This window comes from Bos grunniens, chromosome 9 (assembly GCF_055505025.1).
Source record: "Bos grunniens cultivar Pamir isolate PY7600 chromosome 9, Bosgru_T2T1.0, whole genome shotgun sequence".
Classification (NCBI taxonomy): domain Eukaryota; kingdom Metazoa; phylum Chordata; class Mammalia; order Artiodactyla; family Bovidae; genus Bos; species Bos grunniens.
The window spans coordinates 44,662,464-44,684,200 of record NC_141173.1 but is presented as its reverse complement, the minus strand read 5'-3'; the positions used below and the strand labels follow the sequence as shown (position 1 = coordinate 44,684,200).

The window sequence follows — 21,737 nt, the reverse complement described above, 5'->3', positions numbered from 1 at the left end:
TTTGAAATATCTTAATATTCTCAGAATCTTCCTCCTACTTAGCAGTGAGTCAAAAAAATGAAAGAGCAGTGGTGTTAAGAGTAAAAGTTCTTTATCTATAAAGTTCTTCCTTAAGCAGTGTCACCTTCGGATAGTATGGAATAGAGCTGAATATCCAGAATACTGTGCCTGTACCAGTACGTAAATGTGCCAGCAAATACAATATGACGCACAGCATGTCTGAAAGGGAGAAGACTAACACACGGAGCCACGGAAGAGGACACAAGGAGTCTAAGAACGGTACAGCAGGAGCTAGAGAACATAAGCACAATTCACTCTGTAAAACAAACCCAACAAATCACATTATCAGAAGCCTGAAGAGGCAGCACTGATTCTCTGGTTTAAACTGAGACCACTTTTGATCTGGAACGTAAAAGTATCACTAAACATGGACAACTAAGGAAGTGGTCCAGGACTGTCATATCCTTCAACACAACAGCTTAAGATTTTACATATGTAATTTGGACATCGCCTACTTTTGTCCAAATATTTCACCTGTGTATATTTATCTTTCTGGTTTTCTGACTTCCTCTGATAACATAACTGTCACGAGAAACATTAGAATGGGACAGTAGTGCGCTTGGAACTATGAAGTAAAGTTTCTCTCTTATGTATCACCGCAGGCTCGTGCCTAGCATGGTGCCTGACAATAAATGTCTTCAGGGCTTAGATCATTTTGCTGCTGGTTAAATACACTATCAGAAATAATGTTTTGAAAATAGTGTCTAGTGGTTACCACTGCTATGGAGAATAAGAGCTTGACTGAAAAAGACTGCTTTGGTTATTAAAACAACAAAAAAGTCAGAATGCTTCTGAATGAGCCAAGATGTACATATGCCATCACCAAAATTCATGTTACCATAAATAACAACAAGCACAACAGCATATTTTGGCAATATCAGAACTAGCAAAACGAAGCAGTAAAAAATTAGCAGATTCTTTTTCCCCTAACAGAAAGGAAACGCTTGATGATACTGCTACTAAAGTAAATCATGTTTTTGGTAAATATATCTTTGTGTTTCAAAATGGGAATCTAGAATTTAATACTTGGGAATAAAAAATATATCACTACAAAGTAAATGACTCAGGAGAAAAATGTTACTCCACATCTCACCCACTCAGATTTTTAAAAACGTTAGTCTGATGCTTTAAAGTAGGCAAACGTTTGACACAGTAATCAAGTGAACTCGTTCCATATGAAATTCTCTCATACAGGGCACTTTTGAGGGGTAACTTTTTATTTGGATGTAATTTCAAACTTAGAGAAAATTTGCAAGAACAGCACAAGGACTTTCTCTTCACCCAGAGTCATCAATTGCTTACATTTTGCCCCCTTTGCTTTATCATTTTATGTATATATAATTAATTTCTGAATCATTTGAGAGTAAATTAGAAACACTGAGTCCTTCACCTTTAATTATTTCAGTGTATACTTTCTAATAAAAATATCCTTTTATATAATCATAGCACAGTTATCAAAATTAAAATATTAACACTGACACTATACTATTAAGTAATCACTTCAGAAGTTATTAACGATCCTAATTATTTTTTCTCCAGTCTAGGATCCAGTACAGGAATCATACATTGCATTTAATTTTCAGGTCTCCGTACTCTCCTTTAACTTGGACGGCTCTTGGCCTTTCTTTGCGCTTTCTAACCTTGACAATTTTGAAGACTACATGTCGTTATTCTATAGAATCTCCACACAGCAATTAAAAAAACTGTTAATTCATGTTGTAAATACAAGAACAGTCATTCATAAATACTTGGAGTTTGTGAATTAAGGAAAAGGACAAATAAATGTCAGAGACAAGCATTTTCTTTGGAGAGAATAGTAATTAAATTCACGTTAAGAGTTAGATGTTAAATCTAAAGAGATCATATATCTATAAAGAGACTATCACAATAAAATTTCATTTCTTATACTCATCTTACTTATAAGCCCAAGTATTATAAGACTCAACTCCATAGGTCAGTCTGTAGACCACTGTTCTAAAACAGAGGACTGGGAACATGTCTTCCAGTTTTAGTACATGAGTCTTTTATGGCTAAAAAGCAAAATATTTCTTTTTGAGTTTAAATCAGCATAATACACTAGTTCTGAATTCTCAGGCAAATCACTCAACCTTCCGAGTCCCAGTTTCCTCCTCCTACAGTGTAGATAAAGAATTCTCATCTCTGGGGTTGCATAGAGGATCAAAGGGGATAGCCAAATAAAGCACTCAGCACAGGGCCTGGACACAGTAGGTATTCAATAAAGTGAGGGATATACCAAAAGGTATATACAAACTGTGGATTCAATTAAGTCACCGGCATGCAAAGGGCTGTGAGAATGTGGCCTTGTGTTAATATCCACTCTGCATTACTCAGCCTCATTATTATGCAGTGTGGCACAGATTTTATGAACGTGTTAAGGAAAAAAAGAAAGAGATGGCAACAACAAAAACCCAAAGACTCAATCATTATGCAAACAACAAAATGAAATTTTAAAAATTCCTTAAGCACTCTAAGCCCTCTGGATTAATCTAGTAGTGCTCTCTATGTGTTTATTCAGCAAAGCACAGCCTGGATAAATCAAATGAGCCCTACTGCACTATGGTAGTTACTTAATAAACTTCAGATATGGTTCTCAGTTTATTTTGAAGATGAAAAATTCAAGGAGGGAAAACAAAAAACCTTCGAAAATCTTTGCTACACAAGCTAAAGTACACCATTATTAGAGAACTTAAGAGTAGGTGATGAATCTGCCTTTTAAAGATTTCTGTTAGCAATGGCTCCGGCTTCCCAGGTGGCTCAGTGGTAAAGAATCTGCCTGCTAATGCAGGAGATTCAAGAGCCACGGGTTCAATCCCTGAGTCAGGAAGATCCCCTGGAGAAGGAAATGGCCACCCACTCCAGTATTCTTGCCTGGAAAACTCCATGGACAAAGAAGCCTGGTGGGCTACAGTCCACGGGGTCACAGTCAGACACAACTGAGCACGCATGCAAAGCAAATCAGCAATGGCTCACAGCCTTCCCCACCCAATCTGGTTTTTAGCCATTACTTTTAAGCCAATTATCAACAAGGAATATGACCTAAATGTCTTTAAAAACAGGTTATGTGAGATTCTAGAAAGATGCATGAGTTTCACTCTTACTGTTAATATGTGTAACTAAATATGTGAAACTTCTGAATTTAAAGGAAGCTAGAGAAATGGATGATGTATCTTTTAAGGGAAAGTGCTTTTAATCAGAAAATTTCAGATTAGTAACTTGTTTTTTAGTTCACACTTATGAATATGGAGTAACAGAAATTTAAGACCAGAGATTGTAAACACTGTGTTTAGATCTGTGGCTTCACATATATATTTTATAGTTCAGCAGAAAATGCCTCAGTTTGCTAGCTTGGAAATGTGTGTGATGCTGAAAGGTAAAACTTCTGAAAAATACTTGATCATTCTGAAAAACAGAGATGAGCTTTTTAGCTGCCACTGTTCTGAACAATTTTGTTCTGTCTGACAAATTCTTTAACCTCTGATACGTTCATTAGTAAAACACTAACTAATTGAATCCATTGACATGAAAAACCACAGGCTGAAATCTGAAATGCATACATCATGCTGAAGGATTCTGACTCAGCCTCAGCGGTAATAGTCAGTGAGGTCAGGTCAAAGAGGGTTAAACCAAGCCAGGATATAGCCAAAGGAATACATCAAACGCTGATTTTAAAAGGGCAATTAATCTTAGACAGAAATGCTTCCTGGGGAATGAGATCTCAATCTTAAGAGCACACTACATGATGTAGCAGTAAAAATGAACATATACAAGCTTACAGAGCTTTTATCCTATGATCACAAACAGAAGGAAAGTGCTGTTTATCAGAGAAATACAAACCCATTTAAAAATACTTACATTAACTTCTTCCGGATCTATACTCACGTAGTAGTACAGGTTTTAATGAACATATCACAGTTAATATAGATCACACATCTTTTTCCATGCATAAATTTATATATATGTTAATTATGTCTGTCCAAAATATTGCCAGAGCTTTGATTCTTAACATATTGTATAAGATTTTCAAAACATGTCTATGATAATTCTTTCATTGCCCTGCTTATAACCTTTATATTTTTGAGGAAGTAATAAAGCAAATTTAAACCCCCCCAAATCAGCTATTATTTAAAAAGAACACTGTATTAAGTGACTTTAAGATCATTTAAATAAACTGATTAAATGTCTCTTAATAAGATAAAAGTGTGGTATAAGTTACAAACTTAAACTTGCTCATTTCAAACCCCCCCACCCCAAAACCAAAATACAACTTTGAAAATATAGCTCAAATGTTTTTGATTTGCTTTCATAAAAGGATCCAGTAATTCTAGTTGAGTGTAATAGGGCCTATTAATATATGTCAGGTATGAATTACAGAATAGTTCAGAACTGATTGTTTTATTTAAAATATAGGCAATAATCATGCTGTTTATGTATGGTCAGATTAAGGTCTCACAGGACTTGCTTTAACAAAGAGATGACTTGCTTTTAATCTCCTGTATGTGCTATTATTTTGTTAAAGAAATTCTGTTTTCTAGTGCTAAAGATGAAATTTTTTTTTTAATGGCAAATAGATATCATTTTATTATTTTTTTAATTTTATTTTATTTTTAAACTTTACATAATTGTATTAGTTTTGCCAAATATCAAAATGAATCCATCAGAGGTATACATGTGCTCCCCATCCTGAACCCTCCTCCCTCCCCAAACTGTGCAAGTATCTGTTCCCACTTTTGAAAAAGTCAGGTTAATTCATTTAACGTCTCAGGATCTAGATAAAGGAAATCAGAAGCCTCTCCTGACAGGCCCAGTAATCCTATCTTTGCTAATTGAGAATAATGAAAATAAGCAATTAATTATTTCTTTGATTTTAGAAAAGACATATGTCAACGGACTGAGTCATTAACAGATTTTGTACTACCAAAATCAGTTCATGGTACATATTGGGACAAACCACAGACATGGAGGGAGAATGACACAATGAAGAAGAGAGTCTGATTCAGTTTAGAATTCGCTGGCATGATGACGAATTCAAGAAAATTACCGAGGTTAAAATAAGTATCATAAGTTTCTTCTGTCCAAAATTAAATATAGTACGTCTTTGTTAATGAGGGCTATGTTCGTAGAACTTCTTGTATTACCACTGTGTGTGACACTGTATCATTTCTTTTAAATCCCGAGAGAGAAAACAGTGAAGAGCAGGCAGTGTTAGGCGGAGACTGCAGTTCAGTGACCATTCCCACACGGCAGGCTCACGGTGAGCCTTAGTAAGGTTACAAATGGGCCTTCCACAGTTTACTTGTAATTCTTTCTTCACTCATTTAAAATCTGTCTTCATCCCAGTATCCTTTTGTACCTTCACACTGTCTGATTTAGAAAATCATTTAGCAGTAGGTTTTTCTTTTTTTTAATGGTTCGTACTCTATAAAATAGAAAGAATTACTGAAACTCAAAAATGATTATTATTCTTACTTCTAAACCCTCATCCTGATGAAGTCTGAAGGTTTTCTGTTTGTGTGGCATGAACTGGCAAGTCTGAAATGCCACCTCTTTGGGCAGTCAATGTCACCATGCTGACAAAAGTACCAATTTGAAGTTCAAACTTCAAACTGAAGGGTCTGCCTCAGATGAATACTGTGAGGCTTGGATGTTTCTTTTTTCTAATGCCTTTAGGTATGAAAAAAGTGATTACAAACAAAGAGTTAATTCACTTTATAAACAATTTAATCATATGCTACAGAGCTAAGGAGAAAGAACATGAATACACCATCTTTTCTTAATTTTATAGAAACTATTCTGTGGTTTCTCATAAAGCATGTCAAAAACAAAACACTGTAATTTTCAAGTTAGATGACCTAGATGGGGTATTGTGACACCCTAGCCTCAGTTGTTAAAATTATCTTCTAATGTCCTAAGCAAGCAAATAAAAGATCAATCTTAGTCACTTAGTTCATCAACGCTTTCTCCCACATCTCTGACCTCACTAAAAAATCTTCTGTACTTTTACAGGAGACAAGTACAAAAACAAAGCGAGTCTTTCAGCAAAATAAAGTAGGGACATTTTAAATCAGCATTTCAGAGTAGACATTACCCCTCAGCAGCCTGCCCCTGGGTGAAGGATTCTACTTCAGTGGTCATGTGGTATGTGTGGCCTGGTCCCTCCTTTGCAACAATTTCTGCTCATCTTTTAAGACCTGGCTCAGTCTTTATTATCCACTACAGAATGGATAAGATAATATTCCTAATATCCTTTGCATATCTCCATTCCTATACATATCACTTTCAGTCCACTCCAACTGGACTAGTTTCTTAAAAGCAGGGATGCTATCTTACACATCTGAGTAATGCCAGTGTCAGAAGACAATATGATGTGAAGAAATTGACTGATGAATACTGAAAGCTACAACATCAAAGTGAACCCAAAAGTTCAATGGAAGTTGGGAAGGGGCTCAAAGAGTAAATAAAATCCTGGGAAGCAGGGCAGAAATGGAAAAAGGCAAGCAGCAAGAAGACTGCACTTGCTGGTAAGAGCGATGCTGGGAACCTTAACTCATCTTCTATCAAATGTAAGCCTTTCTCTTAACATACACTCCAGTTGTACAATGTCAAATATAAATTCAGGCTCACAACAGTCCAACTGCTACAGAAGACTAAAATAGACAGCCAATAAGAATTTGCTGTATGACTCAAGAAGCTCAAACCAGGGCTCCATAACAACCTAGAGAGTTGGGAAGGGGAGGGAGGTGAGGGATGTTCAAGCGGGAGGGGACGTGGGTAAACCTATGACTGATTCATGTTGATGTCTGGTAGAAACCAATAGAACACTGTAAAACAATTATCCTTCAATCAAAAATAAATAAATAAAAATATACAACAACAACAAAGCAAGAATGGACACTGTTTTATTTTCATAATCCTAACTTACTAGGTTTTTATGCATTACATTAGACAACTGGGAAATAAAATATATTTGGGCAAAGCCTGTAAGTTTTTTGTATTCTTAAAAGAATACAAGTTAGGATTTTTAGATTTAAAAAAAATTTGGTTATATTGTTTCTAATGGACAAAGAAATACTTCACTTCAAGTCTGCTATAGAAGCTTAGGTTTCTAAGTCATTTTAACTATTGCTGACATCACAGAAAAAATTTACCTGAGTTCACCTTTGGTTATTTCCTGTTACCCTGGCTAACTTCTCAAGCCACTTGAGAAACAACAAAAAAAGAATCACATAAAGCAGCTCATCATTAATTATAAGAAAAAAGACCTAAAGTATGTCTTCATGAGTATTAGTACATTCTACCTTCATATGATGAAACAAGGCAAAATTCCTTCATGCATGAATCACCTGTCATAAGGAGCAATAGACAATGCTGCCACATAACTTTTATAAGCACTTTCTCTTTTAATCATGTGATGACAGCGAGTTCTTATCCGCACACACCCGATCTTTCAGTCTTTCGCTTTCAACTTAAGTTGGGTGCAGGTGTTTCAAAATGCTTCTTGGCTGACAATATTACAGGTGCTAAACCAGACAGTAAACAGTTCTTTACTGAAAGAATGACTTGATGTTTTGAATACTTCCCATAGATCCTGAAATGACAGCTATTTTCCAAAGAGGTGACAAATGGAAGAGGCAAATAAGAGTTTTTTCAAAGATAAGATATTGGTGTGAGAAACACGGCCTCCTCCTGGAATGAAAGGTGCCATCAAGAGGACCTCAAAAGTAGAGGTACTATTTATAGCATTTCAGTGAAGTGTGTGTATGGTCCCTGATTGACACAGCATGCAAGAGTTTGGGAAGAAGTCTGTCACACAAAGATATTCACCTAAGAGGCAAGTTTGTGGATTAAAGTTGTGAGTGTCTACCTTACTGCCCTCTCTTAAAAAAAGGGGGGGGGTCATCTTGTGTATTCCTTAAGAATGGATGGGTAGGTAGGGCAGGTTAGAAATTTAGGAGAGAATAGTGTTTAAATAAATAAAAAAGCCTCACAAATGTATGTGCCATTCTGGTGTGGGATGACAATAACTTGTCTGTGCTGTGATCTGGGTGTGGGAATGAAGAAAAAACACGAAGGTGTGTTCTGACAGAACATGTCGGCTCAAAGCATATGACTGCTTTTCATCTACATGCTGAATGTCACAGACATCATCTTCATATCCAACAAAAAGAATAGCCAGAATTATACACAGGAACACTACAATAACAACAGAAGCTCAAGTCCCTAAGATCATACCAGGGGTAAAAGAGAGTACGGGCCATGCATGCAGGCCAGATTAGGTACTAAACACAAACCAAAAAGAGTTAAGAGAGAGTAAAGATTTCAGAATGTTATTTTAAAGTATACAAAAAAGTGGAAAGGTGAAAATGAAAATAAATGGCAGCACAGTAAAGTGGAAAAACCAATGGACCAGGAGATGGAGACTTGACTTCCAAACCTAGTTCTACAATGAAGCAGCTAAGAAACCTTGGACCAATCATCTAAAAAACTAGGAGAATGAACTAAAATAACTTTAAGTTCCAACATTTACACAATTCTTTAAAGATGTCAAATACAAAATTAACATCCAATCAATTTCTCCTGCTCTCCCTCCATTAAGTTTCTTCCGTCTTTCTATGGATTTGCTGATAACTGTGCTGTTCATTGTGCACCTTATAGTACAACAGTTTTCAGATCTTGAGTCTCATTGTGATGTTCTCACTCAATAGTCAAAGATCTTATAAAGAAATATATTTACATGACACAATGTTTTGGAAAGTAGACTGTCAAAAAAATTTAAGGGAAGTACAATAAGATAGCCATTTCAATACTAAGCTTTAGCTTAAATTTCATTTTTTCAACAATTTTAAATTTATTTATTTTTTTAATTGCGGAGAAGGCAATGGCACCCCACTCCAGTACTCTTGCCTGGAAAATCCCATGGACGGAGGAGTCTGGTGGGCTGCAGTCCATGGGGTCGCTAGAGTCGGACACGACTGAGCGACTTCACTTTCACTTTTCACTTTCACGCATTGGAGAAGGAAATGGCAACCCACTCCAGTGTTCTTTCCTGGAGAATCCCAGGGATGGGGGAGCCTGGTGAGCTGCTGTCTATGGGGTCGCACAGAGTCCGACACGACTGAAGTGACTTAGCATAGCATTTTTTAATTGAAGGATAATTGCTTTACAGAATTGTGTTGTTTCTGCCAAACATCAATATGAGTCAGCCATAGGTATACATATGTCCCCTCCCTCTTGAATCTCCTTCCCATCTCGCTCCCCATCCCATCCCTCTAGGTTGTTACAGAGTCCCGGTCTGAGTTCCCTGAGTCATACAGCAAACTCCCATTGGCTATCTAATTTACATATGGTAATGTAAGTCATCTGATCCCATCACTTCATGGCAAACAGATGGGGAAACAGTGGAAACAGTGTCAGATTTTATTTTGGGGGGCTCCAAAATCACTGTAGATAGTGACTGCAGCCATGAAATTAAAAGATGCTTACTCCTTGGAAGGAAAGTTATGACCAACCTAGACAGCATATTAAAAAGCAGAGACATTACTTTGGCAACAAAGGTCCATCTAGTCAAGGCTATGGTTTTTCCAGTGGTCATGTACAGATGTGAGAGTTGGACTACAAAGAAAGCTGAGCGCAGAATTGATGCTTTTGAACTGTGTTGGAGAAGACTCTTAAGAGTCCCTTGGACTGCAAGGAGATCCAACCAGTCCATCCTAAAGGAGATCAGTCCTGGGTGTTCATTGGAAAGACTGATGTTGAAGCCGAAACTCCAATACTTTGGCCACCTGATGTGAAGAGCTGACTCACTGGAAAAGACCCTGATGCTGGAAAGATTGAGGGCAGAGGACAGAGGATGAGACGGTTGGATGGCATCACCGACTCAATGGACATGGGTTTGAGTGAACTCTGGTAGTTGGTGATGGACAGGGAGGCCTGGCGTGCTGTGGTTCACAGGGTCACAAAGAGTTGGACACGACTGAGCGACTGAACTGAACTGAACTGAATGTAAGTCTGCATGTTACTTTCTCCATACATCCCGCCCTCTTCTTCCTCCCCCACCCCTGTGGCTATAAGTCTGTTCTCTATGTCTGTGTTTCCACTGCTGTCCTGCAAATAATTTCATCAGTACTATCTTTCTAGAATCCATATATATGGCTAGTACATGATATGTGCTTTTCTCTTTCTGACTTCCTTCATTCTGTATAATAGGCTCTAGGTTCACCTACCACATCAGAACTGACTCAAATGCATTCCTTTTTATGGTTGAGTAATATTCCATTGTATCTATGTACCACAGCTTCTCTATCCACTCATCTGTCAATGGCCATCCAGGTTGCTTCCATGTTCTAGCTATCATAAATAGAGCTGCAATGAACACTGGGGTACATGTGTCTTTTTCAATCTTGATTTCCTCAGGGTATATGCCTAGTAGTGGGATTGCTAGGTCATCTGGTGGTTTTATTCCTAGTTTTTGAAAGAATTTCCATACTGTCTTCCATAATGGCTATATGAATTTACATTCCCCCCAACAGTGCAAAACACTCCACACCCTCTCCAGCATTTATTGTTTGTAGACTTTTGGGGGATGGCCATTCTGACTGGTGTGATTTCAATTTATTCTTAATTGATGAAATCATTTTTTAATTAAAATACTATAAAGTACTCAAAAAGAGAGAAAAATAGAGTGCAGAGAAGTGAGTAACTGAAGGCAAATGCTTGCAGTGGGGGCAGCCTATGGGTCCCATCTCTGTCAGCAATAAAAATGATTAATCTCGTAACTTCAAATGGGAAAACTAGTCTATATGCCCAAATCTTTAAGAATTTGGCAAAACAGACATTAAATAGATTAAAACACACACACAAACACACTCTTACAGGATGGAGAAAACGAACTGCAATGGTAAGATTATTCCTAAAGTTACTAGGACTATCCCAGTCCAAATTTCTACAACTTGAGTTCAAAAAATAAAAACTTTAACTATCCCTGTGAGGATTTACAGGAAGATGGCAACACTGGTTGTGTCTCTGGAGAGGGGAACCGAGTCAGGGTTTTATGTATAGGAGTTGAGATAGAGACTTTTCACTAAATTCTTTTATATACTTTTGGATTTTGGAACTATATAAATGTATCACCTACTAGAAAAAAATTTTGATTATTTAACTGAACACAATATGTAAAAAACCTTACTAGGATTTCATAAAAATAAAATATTTTTTACTCTTCAAAAGAAAATGAAAAGATAAGTCCCAGACTAGGAGAAAATAATCACAAATCATGTCTGGTAAAGGACTTAACAGGCAAAATATATAAATAACTCTCAGAACTCAGTAATAAGATACAATGAAAATTAAGAAAAGGATTTACATGAGACATTTCATCAAATATATCCATGAATAACAATAAGCACATGAAAATACTCAACACAATAGTCATTAGGGAAATTTTAAAAAGTGAGCTACCACTATACAACAAACACTAGGATGGCTATAATAAGACAAGAAAATATATACAACGGTGAGACTGTGAAGAAACTGGAATCCCCATTCATTGTGGGTATTAGCCATAAACATACCATACAACCCAGCCATTCCACTCCTAAGGATTTACTCAAGAAAAATGAAAATATATGCGTATATGGATGTTTACAGCAGCATTAGTCATAAAAGTGAAAAGGTGGAAACTCAAACGTCTATCAATTGATGAATAAACAAAATGTGTCACCCAACTGGAATACTATTCAGTAATAAAAAGGAACAAACTACTAATTTATACAATATGAATGAAACCCAAAAACATCAAATAAAAGAAAAAAATAATTGCAATTTTGTGTAACTCCCTTTATGTGAAATATCCAAAGGAAGTAAATTCTAGACAGAAAGCTGACCAATAGTTGTCTATAATTGGCAGCAGGAGCAGAAATTAGCTACAAATATACACGGGAACTTTTGAGGTGCTAGAAGTATTCTAAAACTAGATTGTAGTCATGGCTTATAAATTAAATAAAAATCACTGAATGGCAGAACAATTACTTAAGGCAAACTCTTACTGAAAATGAAGACTAGGTAGCAATAAAAATAGATTAAGATTCTAAGATAGTATTACAATCAACTTACTGTTAATTATGTCATGATTCAAAGATTATAAATGATGTTTCAAGTAATGACACAAAGAACTCAGGAATTGAAATACTGAGTAAACACTCACCTAGCATTAGAGATATGAGGATGTGTATGACAGTAACAGAAGCTTTGCCTAGTATAGTATTCTTGTGTGCCTAGTCTCTCAGTCGTGTCTGACTCTTTGTGACCCCATCGACTGCAGCCTGCCAGGCTTCTCTGTCCATGGGGATTCTCCAGGCAAGAATACTGGAGTGGGGTGCCATGCCCACCTCCAGGGGATCTTCCCAACCCAGGGATCAAACCCAGGTCACCCACATTGCAGGTGGATTCTTTACTGACTGAGCCATGAGGGAAGCCCAGGAATACTGGAGTGGTAACCTATCCCTTCTCCAGAGGATCTTCCTGACCCAGGAATCGAACCCGGGTCTCCTGCATTACAGGCGGATTCTTTACCAGCTGAGCTACCAGGGAAGCTGACAAATGACATAGTAAGGCCTTTCTCTTTCTCTCTCCATATATATAGATATATATTTATAAATATATATATATATATTTCATACATATATATGAAACATGTTGCTTTTTCGTTGCACCACATGGCTTCTAAGACCTTAGTTCCTTGACCAGGGACTGAACCCATGCCCCCTGCAGTGGAAGTGCAGTCTTAACCACTAGATCGCCAGAGAACCTTACTCAATTTTCACAGCTTTAGGTAGTAGTCAATAATCTTTTTTATCAGTCCCTTCTGGAACTGGTTCTGGTGGTATTTAGATGTCCCTCTTCTTCCCTCCTATTGAGCCTTTGTGTATTTTCAAAGTGCTAGATACACATAGAAATGCCAGGAAAAGGAAGCATATTTGATTAACAGGCCAAACGGCACATATTCTGAGCTCTATATTCTTTGTTTAGTCTTTTAGGCTGAAATGTCAATATTCCTCCCAATCCTATTACTTCTAATTCTACTGAGTAGGCAAACCATTTCCATAGATACTAAATGCCTCTTGAACTATGTGATATAGTTACAAGTCATGTAAATAATACTGCCATCATCCCAGCGTAGGATATGTTAATAAGAAACACAGCATGATCTACTGAAGTATTTACCTTTGCATTTATTAATGCCTTACCTCTTACCATAAAAGATTTAAAGTGGTAAGTTTTTAATGTTTTTCTATAGAACATATACAAGTCTAGGCAACATATTAACAAACACAGCACTATGCCACTGAAATTTCTCCTACAGCACAGTAACCAACAATAAGACAAGGCATTCAGTGATAGGGTGATGGTCAAATTATGGTACATAGATACCAAGGGCCATGGCATTTTAAAAAATACCTTTAAAGAATTTTTAAGAACTATCATATTATATCATATTATATCAGGTGAAAAAAGGAGGACATATAAATTTATGCACATATACCCTCTCAAATATTCAAGTATATATCTGCATGTGTGTGTCAAGAGTAGTCTCTATGAGTTAGGGGTTTATAGCGTTTTCCCCCTAGTTTTCTGCATTTTCCTTGTGTTTCTTATGCTGCGATTAAGCGATTTTCCTATTTTTCCTCTCCTGACAGGAAAACAATTTTAACCTAAGTTACAAAATAAGGACTATAAAACAGGACTTTTTGACCAGCCTTGTGAAATGTTAAATCCTAAGAGAATAATGTTCAGTAAAACATTAAAGAGCGGCAAAAACTTCAAATAAAATATGTATCCATTACTCAATAGTTTGAACTTTAAAATATCAACCAAATGTAAGACTTTTTTAAAAAAAAAACTATCTCATTTCTTTAGAATGACGAAACACAATGCAAGATTAAAGTTACAACGTTTACCAGAACTGAATTCACAAATGAAAAACACAGGGCCCCAAAATATAAGAGGGTGACTTTAAAATCATATTTCAGTTTGCTAAAGAGAATGTTTCTTATTCTGTTAGTGTCAATAACTTATGAAATAGTTAAGTATTAAGTGCTTCTGTTTCAAAAGATTTTTCCTCACAAGATAATGAAAATACCTTACTGAAGTAACTAATAAATATTATTTATAAATACAGAATTCTTATGTTACTTCAGTAACAAAGAGGAATGAAAGAAATGTTTTAATGTTGTCAATTATATTACCTTCAGGAGCAACTGCAGAAGGACAGACTTCTTTGAGGAGATCTCCTAGTGTATGCAATTGTCCATCTGTAGACACAGGTCGAAAAAGCTTCTGAATGAAAGGCCGTTCAGTTGTTGTCTATTTGAGAAATCAAAAAAGGGTCCAAACAATTAAGTCTCTATTGCTACAAGCTATGAATTAATACATTAGAAATTTAAAGTTGGCATGAGATGCCTTCTGATACAGATACAGTGTAATCAGAAGCATACAACATCACACATGTGGTATTATGGCTAAAAATGCTTAACACAAATCCAAGAAATCTAACCACAGGAGGCAACAAGGCAAATTCAGAACATGCAGCACTTTAAACACAGCTGACCTGGACACTTAAAAAAAGTCAGAGGCAGCAAAAAAAGAAAGATTAAAAGAGACTGACAAGATATCACAACTAAATACAAAACATAAACTCTGACTGAATACTGGATTGAAGAAAGGAATTTAAAAAGATCAGTTATAAAAGACATTTTTGAAATAACTGGGGAAATATCAGATGAACATTAGATAATATTAGATTAATGATACATTTCTTAGGTGTGATAATGTTTATAAGGACAATATCCTTACTGTTAAGAAATTCATGATCAGATGTTCAGGAATTAGGTACCATGATGTCTGAAACCTACAATCAAATGGTTAGGGGAGGGGAGAGAGAGCGTGTGTATAGAAAAAGAGACAACAAATGTGAAAAAAGGTTAATAACTGGTGAATCCAGGTGAAGGGTCTTACATGGTCTTGGTTGTTTTACTATTTTAAAACTTTTCTATAGGTTCAAAAATCAAAATAATAGGTACATTTCTTCTGATAATTGTTATTATTAGCACTGTCATAATTGACTGCTAACAGCTTCAACATCTTGTTCCTTCAAAAAATTAGGTTTAATTTTCTCAAACTCCCTCTCTAGAAGCAGAGCAACGATGATGGAAGCCTTCCCGTGACACAGCGCAGAGGCTCTGGAATCAGCCAGTCTATGAGTAACAGCACTGTCGTTATGAGTTCTATGATCTTACACCCAATTTATTTGGAAATTTGGGACATTCCCCATCTCTGAAGTTTGTTCTAGGAATAATGGGAGACTTGTGCCAAGTATAAATAAATGATAAAGAGAATAACACCCATCACAACTCTTAACTGTTTTTTCATTTTAAGATGTTAAGTTTTTAAGTTTCTTGGAATGAAAAATCATGAAAATCTACAGGAACAGAGTAATACCTTATATTTTATAAGAAAATAATTTCAAATACCTACCCATTAAAGGTAACTTTTTTTTTTTTTGGCTTGTTTATTTTTAAATCACAGAGGCACATCTCAACTTCTTCAAGATAACTTTAACCAGATTTGGTTAAAAAAAAAAAAGAGGAAAACCTGATTTTAAGTATAGACATGAACTAAAATGTAAGAAAAGCTAAATGTGGTGCAAGTATGTGACTACTTCTCCTGGCTTTATACTGTGTGTTCAGTGAATACATAATAAATATCAAAATAATATTAAAATAATACAGTTGAATGTATAAGGAAAGCATGAGAAAAACTAAAATTTAATAAATATGCATTAAATATAATGCAATTCACTTCACTAATTGAACCCTTCATTTTTCAGAAGTATAACTGAACAGGGAACTCCACTCAATACATGATAATGGCCTATATAGGAAAAGAATAAAAAAACCCAGTGGATTTATGTATATGTATAACTGATTCACTTTACTGTATGAAACTAACAGAAAACTGTAGATCAATTATACCCTACTAAAAAAAAAATTTTTTTTTAAGTGTGATTGAAACCTTTCAATTTAGGAAGCTCATACTTTCCCCACAGGTGAAACTAAGAATATTATGAACAATCAAGGATTCACTATGTGAAGATGATACAGGTTTGAGGAGTTCAGAGAAGAAAGAAATGAATAGGGGACAGCAGTAATCATTTAAAATAGCCACCACCCACTTAGGGCTTTCTATCTTCCAGGCAATGAAGAGGCTTTTAAGACTTTTTAGCAAAGGAAGTGACGTGATGAAAGAGGCTTTTTTCTGAAGGCTAATGGAAAGCAGCACCGTGTACAATGACTTGGGGAAGAGGTAACATCAGGATGACAGGTGAGAGGCTGTCTGAATGATGCAAGCCTATGTGATGACAACTGGGACTTGGTCAGGAGAAAAGGAGGGGTAGGACTGTACCCCCAATCCAAAAACTGTTCAAATGTATCATCCATACTCTAGTCTGATAATACTAAGGCTTTCAGCAAAGTCAAATCTTTTCAAGATTCACTTGCCCCTTATTGAGTGACAGAATTATGAGGTGGCTTAGCTGTACTAATACACATTATAGTAATTTGAAAACAATATGTTAAACAGGAAAGGCCAAGTAATCTTAGCTACATATTAAAAAAACAGCAATTCTCCTCTACTCACATTCCTAGAAAAAATGGCCTGCAATTTCTCTGTACTTCTCTTTTTTTCAACTCTTTCCCAAAATGGAGCAGTTATAATAAAGGTATAACTTCAACAGTCTTTATAATATTATTTGCTTAGGGGGAAGGATGAAGTTCCAGAACTATTAACATATATTCCAAGTAAATCCTACAGACTGTAACCAAGAAAACTTTCATCAAAGTAAATTTCTGTTTCTCATATAACAAAAAAACCTTATTAAAAGACAAAGACCTAAAATACTTCAAACAAAAAAATCTAACAAATATTTTTTGTTTAAATTTTGTTCAAGTGCCTTTAAAAGCTTATATTCTCATTCTTAGAAAACATTCAACTTTGAGAGCTATTTATCTTGAAAACAGAAGCTGGCCACAGACAGATTATGAATTCAAATACTGTACAGAGGTTCTGAAGGGCAATGGGAATGGAGGGTAAATTCATGAAAATTTCTTAAAGATCTCATTAAACCTAAATTCGAGTTCAGCAAAGACTAAATTATGCTAGGATATATTTAAAAGCTATCTTCATTTTGAATACAGCAAACATTTTTAAAATACGAAAATTCCATGAACATGAATTCTTTAAACTTCGATTTAGTATACACGAAACCAGACAATGCTAACAATATCCACGGTAATTTGAATCCTTGTCTGATAGATAAGAAAGCCACTATAATAGAACTACACCACAACACTTAATCTAGCCATATATCTGTAAATCTGCAAACTATTTTAGGGACTTCCAAGAAACAGAATTACTTTCTCATGAGAAATGACTTGGTAAAGTCATGTTTGAAACGGCTCCTGTTCGTTTTCAACTGTTATGTTAGTCCTTTCTTAAAACATCAAATGGAATATAAACCTGGGGTGCTATTGGCTGGCTGTGCCTCAGCCCTTCTCTACTCAGGCACTTTCACTACTGTAATAAGAATTTTCCCTTACATGCAAAAGTTATGCTGTGATTTACCTTGGAGATAAACTGAACAGAAGCAGCAAGAATCAAATTTGTAAAAAATTTTAAGTTAAATTTATAAAATTTTAGTCAATCAAGTTTGAAAACATATGCTGAGTATAAACGGAGGTAATATCTGCACTGCACAGTTTTCAAGTTAATAAAATATGTACACAGTACAATCATGCTGAGCCACAAGGGAAGCCCAAGAATAGTGGAGTGGGTAGCCTATCCCTTCTTCAGGGGATCTTCTCGACCCAAGAATCAAACCAGGATCTCCTGCACTGCCGGCAGATTCTTTACCAGCTGAGCCATCAGGGAGGCCCTCATGGTACACGACTGAGTGACATGGTATACACACCCATCTAAATATACACTAAAACACACGCTACTACCACCACACCACCACCACCATGATCAACAGTTTTAGAGCACTGTAATGAATATTTTAACTTAATACTATCCCAATTTAGCAAACTCGTTTCCTTCTTTTTAATCTATTTTCTCTAAGTTCACTTGTCTAGTTATTAAAAGGTCCAGAATCATGACATTCAGGTTTTATACAGCAAAGTAAAAAAGGCAAAGTCACTTGAGGACTAAATTCGGAACTAATGTAGAACTTAATACCAAAAGCAAGATCCATAAAAGGAAATATTGATAAATTGGATCTTTATCAACAAAACATAACTTTTGCTCTGAAGGTGAAGACAAGACTGAAAGAGAATATCTGCAAGACTACATATCCCACAAAGTTCTTATATGCAGAATAAGAACTCTAAAAGTCCAACAGTAAAAAAACACAAAGAATTCAATCAGAAAATAAGCAAAAGATAACAACAGACATTTCACCAAAGAGGATACACAGATGACAAATAAACACATAAAAAGATGTTTGACATGTCATTAGTCATTAGGGAAATGCAAATTAAAACCACAATACAACATGAATACATATCTACCAGAATGTATAAAATAAAATATAGTAATAATACCAAATGCTGGTCAGCACATGGAGAAACTATATCTCTCATACCATTGCTGGTAGAAATGTAAAGTGGTTCAGCTCTTATCGAAAAGAGTAAGGCAGTTTCTTACAAGACTAGACACACATTTACCATATGACTCAGCAATTGTACTCTTGAGTACTCCCAGAGAAATGCAGACTCATGTTCTCAAAAAAACTGTACACAAATGTACAGTTCGTACAATTCCAGTGTCATTCAACAGGTGAATGGATAAACTGTTTGTGGTATGCCCATACCACAGAATACTAGTCAGTAATAATAATGCAAAAACCTATTAATAACACATGCAACAAACTGTAGGGAGCTCAAGCGAATTACACTGCACATAAAAAGTCAATCTCAGATTACATACTATATAATTCCAGTTATATAATATGGAGTTTCTTACAACTCCATGTGAAGATTATACATGTTAATTCATGTAAAGTATTTATAAGAATGCCTCAGTTCAGTTCAGTTCAGTTCAGTCGCTCAGTTGTGTCCAACTCTTTGCAACCCCATGAATTGCAGCACGCCAGGCCTCCCTGTCCAACACCAACTCCCGGAGTTCACTCAAACTCATGTCCATCGAGTCGGTGATGCCATCCATCCATCTCATCCTCTGTCGTCTCCTTTGCCTCCTGCCCCCAATCCCTCCCAGCATCAGTCTTTTCCAATGAGTCAACTCTTTGCATGAGGTGGCCAAAGTATTGGAGTTTCAGCTTTAGCATCAGTCCTTCCAATGGACACCCAGGACTGATTTCCTTTAGAATGGACTGGCTGGATCTCCTTGCAGTCCAAGGGACTCAAGAGTCTTCTCCAACACCACAGTTCAAAAGCATCAGTTCTTTGGCGCTCAGCTTTCTTCACAGTCCAACTCTCACATCCATACATGACCATACATTACTTTGCTGGCAAAGTAATGTCTCTGCTTTTTAATATGCTATCTAGGTTGGTCATAACTTTCCTTCCAAGGAGTAAGCGTCTTTTAATTTCATGGCTGCAATCACCATCTGAAGTGATTTTGGAGCCCCCAAAAATAAAGTCTGACACTGTTTCCACTGTTTCCCTATCCAGTTCCCACGAAGAATGCCTAGTACACAGTAATTGCTCAATAAGTGCTATTACTGTTATTAAATGTGACTTGACATGCAACAGAAATTTATTAAATACTAACATGTATTTTATATTCAGTTGTAATATAAAATAGGGATTATGATAAGAAGACATACTACTCTTGTTGTCTCCCTGTTACTACATAACATTAGGGTTTATTTTGCTGTTTGGGTCATATATAGTATATCATATGAGTCAGAAATGTTGGTTTGTTAAAAATGGCAAGTTACAGCTGGAAGGATACACATCTGATTCAATGACCATGGAGTCAGTGACTGTAAAGAAGAGGAAGAATCATATCCATAGTAAAAGGAGATTCTATTCACTGAAAGGAAGCAATTAAAAGCTATGAAAGAGAAAAACATAAAAATTCAGAAAGCATACAACTTAAAAAGATGCACAATAGATGCACGATGATTCACTTGTTTGTGAAACTTATAAATGCCCTTAACTAAAAGGCCGGGGTGGGGTGGGGGGTGGTCTCTTACTGATACATCAGGTAGTACTTGATGATTAAACGGAACCCATTGGTTAGAATAGCTGGGACAGAATCATCCCAGTAGTAGTATCCAGGTTCAGGATTTTGATCTGAAATACTGAGGATATGAATTTGCACAAAGAAGATGGACAGAGTGGATATAAGGGATGTGGATATAAGGGATGTGGATAAACTATGTGATCTGCAGATAGATTTTTTCATTAATTCATTCATTTATTCTTACTTTAACTCATCTCTTTTACTGTATCAGGCAGTTATAAAAGGTATTGAGCAGAAAATGAGCAGAGCTTCTGCAATCACAAAAATCTCTGACCAGCCCTGAGTAGCAACTTTAATACGCAACTCAAAAATTAGTCCCACCCCCAGTGAGTGCTCACAGCCTCCATCCAGAACCATTTATCCTACATCCTTTCAAATTCTGCTTTCTAGCCGGTTGACAAATCTCCCAATTTCTGATCACATCTTCTTTTCCTGACTGTGATTCCACTTCAGCCCCTTGTCAGTTCTCATCTCTGACTTTAGTTCTTAGATTCACTTTCTACTTCCTATTTTGAGAGAGTAAGGCTGACTTCATATGCTTTGGGTAAATTCTTGCCTATTCCAGTCAAGCCCAGTCGTCTTGGCAACTAGGCACAATCCTCATGGTTGCCTTCCTCCCCCCACATAACCCAGACTCAGACAGTAAAGAATCCAGCCATAACTAAAGAAAACAAACATCAGAGAACTATCCCTACAGTAGTACACAGGTCCAGGATCTCTAACAACCAGAGGGCAGGGGCAAATCTATCAGAAGTCATCACTCACTAAACATCTACTGAACTTTAATTCTAACACAGTGTTACAGATACATGTATAAGTGAGAACAGAAATATGTACAAAGTACTATGAGAAAATGTAACCCAGCATAAACTTGGCAGCTAGAGCAAAAACAAAAGTTTTTGCTGCAACTGGTGACATAATTTCATTTTATAAGAGTGGAAGACATCAGTAACTACAAAGTACAATATGCTAAGTGCGGTAGAATGTAATGTACTAAAGTAAAATTGTAGGGAGTTTCCAAAGAAGATGAAAACAAAGTAGAAAACATAGGTCTTCAAGCTTTCATCTTGAAATACAGAGTATTTTTTCTTAAAACAGAAAAAGATAAGGTCATTTCAGGCATAGTACAGAAACACAATCCTTCCCTTTCATATGCCCTCTTCCCACTAACGCACACAGAGGCAGATGAAATGCAATGGTACCTGTCAGATATTAGTGGATAAGGGGAGAAAAGTGGGCTACAAATTTAGCATGTAAAGTGTAGAACGTCAAATGCAGTAGAATTAGCAAGGGCTTGGCTGGAATTCTAACTCACAACACAACTGACTGGGAACCTATGG

General features: G+C 36.2%; 1 protein-coding gene across 9 annotated transcripts in view; it reads right to left on the bottom strand.

Moving 5' to 3' along the window:
• Positions 1-21,737, bottom strand: part of ATG5 (autophagy related 5) — a 146,057-nt gene that overhangs the window by 33,622 nt on the left and 90,698 nt on the right. For all 9 annotated transcript variants that reach the window (XM_086317523.1, XM_086317527.1, XM_086317521.1 and 6 more), the window contains one exon: positions 14,322-14,439. In XM_086317523.1, coding sequence (XP_086173649.1) covers positions 14,322-14,439 — 118 coding nt within the window. The remainder of the gene's footprint in view (positions 1-14,321; positions 14,440-21,737) is intronic.